This window comes from Eurytemora carolleeae, unplaced genomic scaffold (genome assembly GCF_000591075.1).
Source record: "Eurytemora carolleeae unplaced genomic scaffold, Eaff_2.0 scaffold519, whole genome shotgun sequence".
Classification (NCBI taxonomy): domain Eukaryota; kingdom Metazoa; phylum Arthropoda; class Copepoda; order Calanoida; family Temoridae; genus Eurytemora; species Eurytemora carolleeae.
The window spans coordinates 107,854-119,162 of record NW_019396424.1 but is presented as its reverse complement, the minus strand read 5'-3'; the positions used below and the strand labels follow the sequence as shown (position 1 = coordinate 119,162).

At 31.0% G+C, this 11,309-nt stretch overlaps 1 protein-coding gene across 1 annotated transcript; it reads left to right on the top strand.

Annotated features, from left to right (window-relative positions):
* The first annotated feature begins 1,419 nt into the window (after positions 1–1,419).
* LOC111703021 (long-chain-fatty-acid--CoA ligase ACSBG1) lies at positions 1,420–11,294 on the top strand. The gene is made up of 12 exons (XM_023474863.1): positions 1,420–1,502; positions 2,553–2,657; positions 4,196–4,244; positions 4,300–4,366; positions 4,554–4,643; positions 5,288–5,363; positions 5,700–5,751; positions 6,885–6,954; positions 7,591–7,659; positions 9,463–9,509; positions 10,061–10,152; positions 10,637–11,294. Exons 1-12 carry the CDS (start codon positions 1,422–1,424, stop codon positions 10,955–10,957), a joined length of 1,119 nt encoding a protein of 372 aa, XP_023330631.1. The 5' UTR covers positions 1,420–1,421; the 3' UTR covers positions 10,958–11,294.
* Positions 11,295–11,309: the final 15 nt, after the last annotated feature.

Genomic DNA, 11,309 nt, shown 5'->3' with positions numbered 1-11,309 from the left:
AAAAGTTGTAGTATAAAACAGATCATATTTAACAAATACGCAACCAATCTGAAAACGATGATATCCCACAGGAACCTGAAAATCTCAGGTTTGCTCCTAATATAATTTTTTTTATTTTGCATTTTTAATAGATATATTTGATAACATAAATTACATATAGTCAGTATAGTCCGTATTACGTCACCAGAACTTCATCCAATGGCAGTGCAGTTTCGTTGTCACGTGATAAAGACGGAAATCACGAGACCAGTATACTCCACTACCATTGGCTGAAGTTCTTATAGGTATCGTTCATCTCCTGAGATTCTCAGGTTTCAGCCTATACCCACTTTTATTTTTCCTTTACAGTCCCTTTAAAGTCGTCTTTTAATGTCTTAAATGTCTTAAAAATATTTTGTTGACAGAGTTTTTTCGATTTATTGTTTTCTTTTTATCTATTGAGGAACAAACAATTCTTTAAAAGTTTAATATAAATTTTTCAAATAATTTCTTTGTAAAATAAATCCTATTAAATGTTCACATAGAGAATAGAATATATAGAGAGGAATTTACTAGAAAAAAGTGTAAAACGGCCATTTTATTGTACTGTTTCCATACTGCAGGTGTACTTCTATATAGCCTTTTGGGCCCTGGAATATCATTTTATAGAAAATCTAAAATTATTGTTAAAAGAAAACCAAATTATGAAATAGGCTGGTTTCATAATTGACCAATGATCATTTTACATAGACTCTATGCCTTCCACTTTACAAACGATGATTTTCCGTTATAACTATAAATCAAATGATGTTTTTATTCACCTAATTCATTATAAAGTTTATTTAACATCTTTAAAAATTTCGAAATTGAAATACATACTGTATTAATGTACTCTACTGCATATAATTTGTGAACATTTCCATGATTTGTACACTTTGAACTCCCTTTCAGGCTGAAAGGGACTGAAAAAAATCATACCGAGAGGTTCTTTTAATTCCTCTCTATATATTCTATTCTCTATGCATGAACCTTTGCTTCATTACGCTTAGACACGTATTAATTCTCTTGTAGAGAGCAGAGAGTCAGCTGGAGTTGTATCTGTACGATGCATACTAAAGAATACATAGAGTGTCGTATCTGGTTTGATACACACTGAAGTATTATTGTAGAACATTGAGTACTAGAGCTAGTTATGTCTGAAAAATACTGACTCAAGGAAACTTGTTGGAGCAAAGCATTTGCCACAATAGGGTTCAATCGAAAACATTTCTATCATGTGTTCAATCGAAAATTTTTCTATCATAGTGTTAAATCGAAAAACATTTCTATCATAGTGTTCAATCGAAAACATTTCTATCATATAAGGTCTTAAACAATGAGATGTCCAAAGCACTAATTTTTGAAAAAGAAATATTATTTATAAGAATTTTTTTTTAGAAAAGATGGAAGATAGTTGTGCAGTTGAGACCAAGGGAGCTGTTTTAGGATACGGCAGGAATATATTCATGGGATACCTTAATAAGGTATAATTAGGCCGATAGATTGGTAACTTTTATTTGATAATTTTCAATTTGTTTACTATCAATGGTTACTTTCGACAATTTTGTTATTTTCAATTTGGTAATTTTCACTTTGGTAACTATCAATTTGGTAATTTTCAACAATTTTGTTACTTTCAATTTGTTCCGTTCAATTTGGTTACTTTCTATTTGTTTACTATCAATTTGGTTACTTTCTATTTGTTTACTATCAATTTGGTTACTTTCAATTTGGTAACTTTCAATTGTGTAACTCACCATTCGGTTACTTTCAATTTGGGTACTTTCAGTTTTTAATATTTATTTTTCAGAAGCGGATAATTAAGTTCTATTTTAAATTTACTTTGAACTTCATGAGAAATAAATTTTCAAGTTTATTGAATCAACAATTCTTTTATGATCTTTATTTAAGAGCCGGGAGGAAAAGACGGGGGTTAGGAGGGGAGATTTTTATATTTTTCCTTCTTGGTATAAGGAATACTCTAATTATTACAGCTTTTTTACATAAAAAAAATATTTAAATGACAGTTCGTAAAGATTTCTTTTGCATATCTATATATTTTATCTTGGACGTTTTATCTGTTTCTTTGTTTCCAAAATAAATAAAATAATAAAATAAACAAAAATAAATAAAAGCCTTATCTGAGCAAGGAACTTTTAAATGGTGGATATCGGGATTAATGCTTGATCCACTCTTTTCCTTAATCTCCAGATTAAATATTGCTTGTTCTCCTCTTGTTATCAATCTCAAGATTAATTAACCGATCAGGATTAAGGATATCCCATTCTAAAGTTTTCAGCTCTGATCACGTATGAATTAGATATCCATGATTATAATTTTAAAAAATGATTATTTTTAAATGTAATTTCTTTACAAAAATGATTTTAACACTTTTCCAGCCAGAAAAAAACGACGTTATCTTCCACATTACTGATTAGTAAAAGGTTTCAATTGGCATTATTTTCTTTAAATTAAGTGTCACTTAAAATAACGTCTACAGACCCTTAAAAATATGTATAAAGTTTAATATTTAGGAGAATGAGAATCAGAGTAAGTTGACCGATGATTACTGGCTGAAGCTTGGAGACCAGGGAGCTCTTGATGATGAGGGGTTTCTACTTGTCTATGGGCAAGTACAGGTACAATGATAACCAGAAAACAATGGAATAGGAAGACGACTTTATAACAGCACTTTGATGTTGTTACAAAGCCAATAACTTTCCGAGACACTTTTTAAATCACCATTTAAGTGAAATATGTCTGTTAACACAGCTTAATCTGTACTAATGCCGTACTCTTAAAACCTTGTCCCAAACTGTATCAGTCCAGGTACAACTCGTCAGCTATAAATTTCAACCAGGACACAAACTCTCTTCAGTGATCAATGCCAAACCAATGGGGACTATCTTATCGGCTCTGAATGTCACATAGGGCTATCTTCAGGTTAACAAATATGGTGATTGCTGTATTTATTACAAATAGCTGTGTCTAATGTTCATTTGACTATTTAAAGTCATAACTTGAGTTAAAAGTCGTCTTCCTATTTTAAAAATTTTTTGTTTACACTGTAGATATGTACAGTGTACAGTCGGTAGTCAAGGAAAGATAGAGTATATAGTCTACAGCCAAATACATTACATGTAGATATGTACACTTTACAGTCGACAGCAGAGTACAGACTACAGGTATATATGTACAGTATAAACTGATACAGTCAAGAGTCAAGTTCAGGTAGATATGTACACTGTACAGTCTACGGTAGAGTACAGGTAAGTATGTAAAATATACGGTCTACGGTCGAGTAGAGGTAGATATTAACATTCTACTGTCTATAGTCATAAAGGTTAATATTTAATGGTACAGTGTACTACCAAGTACAGGTAGATATATTCAGTATAAAGTGTACGGGCAAGTACTGGTAGCTGTCTACAGTGTACAGTGTACATTGTAGGTTCAAGTAAAAGTAGATATGTGCAGTATGCAGTCTACTGTCAATCATAGGGACGTGTACAGTGTACAGTGTATGATCAATCACAGGTAGATGTGTACAGTGGATTGATTACTGATTGATTTTGCCAAGGAGATATTGAATAGAAGGAGGGGGCGATAGGGTTTCCGTACACTTTGCTGTGACGTTTTTATACTGCTGAAGAACTAGTTTTTGCGTAACAACAATAACAAAGGCAGCCGATCTAATGTAAACAAACATGGGTTAGTAAACTGTGAAAGTAGTATAATCTTGTTAAAAAAGATTATAAAAAGGTAAAGATTTTAGTTTTATACGAAAAGGACCAACTATTACAGAGACATTTTCAATCAAATTCAAGGTTATCCTGCACCCCCCCCCCCCACCTAGATGTCTGCTTATTATTTGTGTTATTGTTTACAATCTTTATTATTGTTTTTACGCAAAAACTAGTTCTTCAGCAGTATAAAAACGTCACAGCAAAGTGTGCGGAAACCCTATCGCCCCCTCCTTCTATTCAATATCTCCTTGAATTTTACAATGTAATAGTTTCCGATCAAGAAGAGATACATGTGTACAGTGCACATTGTACACTCTACGGTTAAGCAATTAAAGTAAGAAAGGGTTTCTGTAAATATGAGGATAAGTTTTTTTCTAGACTTCTGTATTTTGTTTTCTAGTACTCAGTTTATTTCTATTTTTCAAATTTAGGATCAAATAGTTATGGCTAGCGGTGAGGTTGTAAATCCTTCTAATATAGGTAGAATTATAATAATAATATGATAATAATAATAGTAATAATGATAATAATTGAGAGGGTAACCTACGTCTTGAGCTACCCTGTATTTCCAGCTGTATAGTTGTTGGTCATGGGACTGATAGGTGATTAATTAGTTAATTAGATAATTATTTTTTTAAAAGATTCTTTAGGATAGATAAAATTATGAAGAAATTAGTAAAAAAAAAAGTAAAACGTTATATGCTATCTTGAAAACAAAAACTCTTATTGATTATTTCTGCACAGAATAACCATATTATTTTTTACTTTTTTATTTTTATGAAATTTAAGATTGGGTGCTTTGCTCTCCTTAGACACTGTGACAGATGAGAATGGGTCTCCTTCAAACATTCTCACACCTCAAACTGTAAACTGGTTTAGGTAATGTTTTCGTTCAGATGTAAACAAACTGTAAACTGGTTTAGGTAATGTTTTCTTTCAGATGTAAACAAACTGTAAACTGGTTTAGGTAATGTTTCCTTTTAGATGTAAACAAGCTGTAAACTGGTTTAGGTTAGTGTTTACTTTCAGATGTAAACAAACTGTAAGCCGGTTTAGGTAATGTTTCCAATCAGATGTGGTAAACTGGTTTAGGTAATGTTTTCTTTCAGATGTAAACAAACTGTAAACTGGTTTAGGTAGTGTTTACTTTTAGATGTAAACAAACTGTGAACTGGTTTAGGTAATGTTAACTTTTAGATGTAAATAAACTGTAAATTGGTTTAGGTGAGTTTTTACTTTTAGATGTAAACAAACTATAAACTGGTTTTGGTTAGTGTTTATTCTAAGATGTGAATAACTGTAAACTGGTTAAGGTAATGTTTACATCTAAATGTAAACAAACTGTAAACTGGTTTAGGTTAGTGTTTACTTTTAGATGTAAACAAATTTTAAACAGTTTAGATTATTGTTTACTTCTAGATGTAAAACCAACTGTAAACTGGTGTATGTTTGTGTTTACTTTTAGATGTAAACAAACTGTAAACTGGTTTTTTGGGCTAAATTTCTAAAAAATCTAATTTCAGGGATGCCAGGTTTGATGTGAAAACTATTAAAGATGTCGTGGATAATCTTGATTCTGGTCTTAAACACGTGATTCAGGTAAATTCTGGTCTTAAACACGTGATTCAGGTAAATTCTGGTCTTAAACACGTAATTCAGGTAAATTCTAGTCTTAAACTCGTGATTCAGGTAGATTCTGTTCTTAAAAAAGTGATTAAGGTAGATTCTGGTCTTAAACACGTGATTCAGGTAAATTCTGGTCTTAAACACGGAACTCAGGTAGATTCTGTTCTTAAACACGTGATTCTGGTAGATACTGGTCTTTAACACATGATTCAGGTAGATTCTGGTCTTAAACTCGAAATACATGTAGATCCTGATATCAGAATGACTATTTCAAAATTTAAATATAATGCTAATATTATAATATTTTAGGCGGGCATAGATAGGGCGAATCAGCTTGTCATTACTTCCTGCAGAATGATCGGTAATCATTATATTTCAATATTTTAAATTCAAAATAAATACGCGGAAAAGTTTTATATGTCATGTCATTGTTGCATTTTGAAAAAATTTCAAGAATGCTAAATTCAATTATCAGCAATCTTACTTTTTTATGCGAAAAATATTTGCAATGCAACCAAGTTTACCATACAAATTTGAAAGTGTAAAAAATAAATCGTTTGTTATCAAGTCGGTTGATAAAAGTGGGTTAATGTGTTAATTTTTATTTTTATAACATTAAAAACAATTGCTAAATAATTTACTTAATTAATGAAATTTGAAAAGGAGCATAATATTAAACTCAGTTAAAAAGTTAAAAGAAATGTTCTGTCTACCTTGACAAGCATGCGTGAGTGTGACCTGTCAAAATAACCCCGCCGAATGCTTTAAAAAATAAGATGATATATTTTGTAAAATGAATGAACAATCCCTTTAATGGGACTGTGAGAGAAATTTTAAGTCACCCTCCTTGCAAAGATGGGATTTTTCGATTTACAACGGTACCCTTGAGATCTTTGTCTTTTTAAGTGTAGAGTTTAGACAAGGTTATAATGCAAGGAAAGTTAAATGCAGTTGCGCATAATCTGTATACATATTGAAACCAGTTCTCTCTGGGCAGAATTTGTAAAAAAGAATAGATGGCATCAGTGTTCGTGAAGTATTCGAGGAGGTTAAAAGCATTAAATTTTTGATCGTTTTGATAATTCACATAATAGTTTCTTATGACCAGAATATTTCATTGATTTTTTATGTGAAAGATGGATCCCATGTCAGGTTGTAACATCCGTCTTGTGTTTACATTACACTGCAGTACACAAGATGCGTACACCTCTGCATTAAAACCTTGGAATTAGATATCTAAGATTGTGTTCCTTTAAGCTGTTTATTTTCATTTGCGGGTTCTCTGTGCACTTCTTGTTTATAAGAAGTAATGAAGAAACTCACAGAAATAAACCTTTTCGTGACGCGCGGTATCTTCCAAATTTTTGATCAGAGTTAGGTTTCAAGGGAACTGTTGTTAATTGGGCATTGACATCTCAGCCTGGAGGGTTACAGAGAATTACGCTATAACAGTCCCTTTATAGTACAGTCTCTTTAGTTTTGAAAACATTTTAGTTGAGTGGCGAGTACTCCCTATATCCTTTAGTGTTGGTACAGGAGAGCTAGGGCCAACTCTTATCATTAGGAAAATAAAACGTTTTACAAAAAAAAAAGATACAATTGTTTTCTTTTCAGATTTCAGATGTTAATATATCCGTAGAGAAGATTTTGTATTCTAAAAAAATGGGTTACAAAGGACTTGTAATTCAAAACTTCAAGTTTATTGTAATTTTTTTAAATTGCAAACTCCATAGTGGCTTTCCATAAAAAAGAAAGGGCTACGGTGACTTATTTCTCGGGTTTTAAAAGATATAAATATACTAGGTTTTTAGGGCGCTTCGTGTCCATCTTCTATTTAAATTGTGAACATGTTCTTTTTGTTTACATTCTAAAACAAAGAAGAAAAATTGTTGCGGATTTTTAAAAAAAAAAATTCGCGGGTTTTCAACAATTTTTTTTTTTTTACAAAATTAAAAACCATTAAAACACATTTTTTTTAAAATTTTTATCATTCATAAACCTTCCCAGTGGTCACGTGATGTCCCACAAAAAAATTGGGCCTGATCGGTTCAGCCGTTTTGACGTTTATTGGATACAAACAAACAAACAGACAGACAAGCCAAATTTATATATAGATTTTATAACAAATAAAAAAAACTGCTCTCATCTTGTATCCAAGGTTCTAAATTAGATATCACTGTAAGTAAAACGTTATATTTAGACGAAGCTTGATTCAAGATAAGTTTTCAGTTCATATTCAACAATTATTGACTCAAGAGGAAACACGAAAGTAAGACATTTAAAATTGTCCTGAATACCTTACAGTGGGTTCCATAAAACTTTGAAATAGGATGATGACTGTTAGACTCGATTTAAAATTTTAAATTTTAAAAATGAGGCTGTTCAATTTTTTTTTACTTTACTAACTAACACATACCCCACACATTAGGCTCAAAGCGGGGCTTTTATACCTACTGCCTGAGTTCTCAGGCATTGTGCCTTATTTTACCTTTTCCCGACTAAATCCATATTTAGACCTACTTCCGTCATTGGATCGACATTTTACATCTCTATGGCAAGCCTTGACAAAAAGGAAGCAGATTACACAATTTTCGTGAAGAAATTTTACATAGATTTTTGCACAGATTCCTTTAAAGGGAATTTACACATTTTCAGTTTTCCTTGATCACACTGTTAAATAGTTAAATATGAAAGGAACCACCCAAAAGGGAATATCTATATTCTAGTATTCATCAAGTCACGAACCAATAAAAGAACAAAGTAGCTAAACATTTATGTTGAAAGTAATACAAATAAAAAGAATAAAGAAATGAAGCAATGTAGATTTAATTCTTCTACAGTTCATTTAGAGCTTCCTGTACTCAGTGATGGATTTCATGTGCTCTTCTACATCCAGGGTCACAGGTTTGGGTTTCCTGTAATCAGTAATGGGTTTCCTGTGCTCCTATCCAACCTAGCAGTTTAATTGTCCGTCCTACCACTTGGTTTCTTGTACTCAGTGATGGGTTTCCTGTGCTCCGATCCATCCTAGCAGTTTCCATTCCTTTAGACTTACTGCTTCTTAGATTTCGGGCGAATTTCTTCATCCTCTCATAAAGAGAGCTGGTGCTCAACTGACCTGTCCTTCCCCGGTCAAGCAACTTTTCATGGGATGATCACAAAGTTTTACTGACTTATAACAGATTAATAAATTGATAATTTTAGGGACAGTTCTATTGACTCTAAAGGAGATTAATAAATTGATAATTTAAGACACAGTTTTACTGACTCTATAACCTGTAGGAGATTAACAAATTGATAATTTAGGCACAGTTTCACTGACTCTATAGAAGATAAATTAACGGATAATTTTTAGGCACAGTTTTACTTACTATAGAGGGTATAAGGTTGATATTTATAGGCACAGTCTTACTGACTCTATAGGAGATTTATAAATTGATAATTTTAGGCACAGTTTTACTGACTTGATATAAGATTAATAAATTGATAAATTTAGGCACAGTCTTACTGACTCTTTATGAGATTTATAAATTGATAATTTTAGGCACAGTTTTACTGACTCTATAGGATATTAATTAATTGATAAATTTAGGCACAGTTTTACGGACTCTATAGTAGATTAATAAATTGATAATTTTAGGCACTATTTTACTGACTCTATAGGAGATTAATAAATTGATAATTTTAGGCGCTGTTTTACTGACTCTATAAGAGATTAATAAATTGATAATTTTAGGCACAGTTTTATTGACTCTATAGTAGATTAATAAATTGATAATTTTAGGCACAGTTTTACTGATTCTTTAGGAGATTAATAAATTGATAACTTTAGGCACAGATTTACTGACTCTATAGGAGATTAATAAATTGATACATCTAGGCACAGTCTTACTGACTCTATAGGAGATTTATAAATTGATAATTTTAGGCACAGTTTTACTGACTTGATATAAGATTAATAAATTGATAGATTTAGGAACAGTCTTACTGACTCTTTATGAGATTTATAAATTGATAAATTTAGGCAAAGTTTTACTGACTATATAGGAGATTAATAAATTTATAAATTTAGGCACAGTTTTACTGACTCTATAGGAGGAGACTCTACTGCAACAGCAAGTAAGAAATTCATCTTAAATTTTACAGAAAAACTATTTGATCTAACAGAATTCATAGTTTGAAATATCTAAGGTCTACGACATCGGGTTGCAAAGATAAAGGGATTTGAAAAATTAGAGTTCGTGACAAGAACTCATTTCCTTTTTAGTGAAATACATTTATTCAAAAGAAAATCGAAAATGACAATCATTTTGTTTTTTTTTCGTTGTTTGTTCTTTAGTTCTAATATAGTCGGTATTTTTAAATCTGTATTAAATTGCAGCCAAAAAGTAGCTCGCTTCCGACCCATTGTCTTAATGCTCATCGACTGCATCTTTTAATAACTTCATTATTCATTTTTTCATCTTGCATTTGGAAAAAAATCTTAACACAGTTTAATTATCAAAAAATGTTTACATAAATAATAAAAAGGCTCTTTATTTCGCCCTTCTAAAACCGCAAACTGTCTAATAAATGTCATCTTTGTTAATTCTTGCAATTAACATATTTGGCTTACCTTAGCGATATTTTATAAATACGGAAAAAAGTAAATTCTCTCTGTAATTTTGTAGGCGAACAGCCTGAGGCAGGACACCCCTACCCTCATCACCTTCATCAGATTATAGAAGAAGAAGAACGAAGCAACAGAAACAGTGTAGACAAGGTAAATAGTTAGTAGCGGATTTTATAGAATTAAGTCGGCTACTTTGCTTTAACAGCTGGCGCCCATTTTCTGACTTTTGTTGATCGAGTTTCCTTATCCTAATTTTTTGTCAAATTTTCTCATATTAATTTAATTATTTCAATTCAACATTTCATTTATTCACATTTTAAACGTGATATTTTTTCTTTATATTTCAAAATTTTCTTTTAGGAAACTTTACACAAAATTCTCTATCCCATCTCTTCTTTCAATATTGCGAACATTCTATTAAAGTTTCAAATTACATTCTGTGAATACAATTGGATTGAATCTACATTCTTTAAACTCTTTTTCAACTTAAATGTAATGTTTGGAAATAATTCCAACTGTACAGCGTGATTTAAAAACCAGGATTATCGATGTTTTAAACAAAAGTTTGAACATTTTGTTTGCTACGAAAATCCTGTTTTTTTACTCACCCAATATAAAAATATTTACTATTTAGGACATGGATCAGATCGGAAATACGGAAAACGTTAACAACAACAATGGAGAAGAGATAAAGGAGACTAAGGAAGAAAAGAATGAGGAGAAACTAATTGAAGATGAGACGAAGAGTGAAGAAGAAGAAGTTGAAAAAGATGAGAAGAAGAAGAACAGTGAAGCATCAGAGGAAGATGATGAGGATCTAACTGGAGAAGATTCTGGAAAAAAGTTCGAAGAAAGAAGAATCTCTGAAAATATGGCTCTTCAAGACAAAATGTCAATCAAAAAGAAAATATCAAGAAAATATCGCATAAACCTTTTTAATACTTTTATATATTAAAATTCAATACATTAAACCCAATCTTGAGAATAAAATTCATTATTTTTGGATGGGGGTTCAAACCAATTAAAAAGTAAAATTAGAAGACCCGTTGTATCGCCGAGATTTCTTTTCATTTACTCAATACTCATGCAGTCTATAGTTAAAAATTAAGAGAAAAGGACTTATCTATTGACAAATTTTATTTGTCCCATTTCGCATTTTTAATTTCCTGACAATTATCTTTATTCAGTTAGTTTCTAATTTTCTAATGTAAATACTATTTCATAATATTGCTCAATTTTGCCATTTTAAATATAAGAATAAATATCTTATATTTATTGAAGTGTTTGCATTTTTAAACCTTAAATAA

Excerpts from the sequence above, each read along its gene's own strand:
- LOC111703021 (XM_023474863.1), top strand. The coding sequence starts at position 1,422 with ATGGAAGATAGTTGTGCAGTTGAGACCAAGGGAGCTGTTTTAGGATAC. Across the intron at positions 7,660-9,462 it reads ACTCAAGAGGAAACACGAAA|GCACAGTTTTACTGACTCTA; the intron begins GTAAGACATTTA and ends TTATAAATTTAG. Across the intron at positions 9,510-10,060 it reads AGACTCTACTGCAACAGCAA|GCGAACAGCCTGAGGCAGGA; the intron begins GTAAGAAATTCA and ends GTAATTTTGTAG.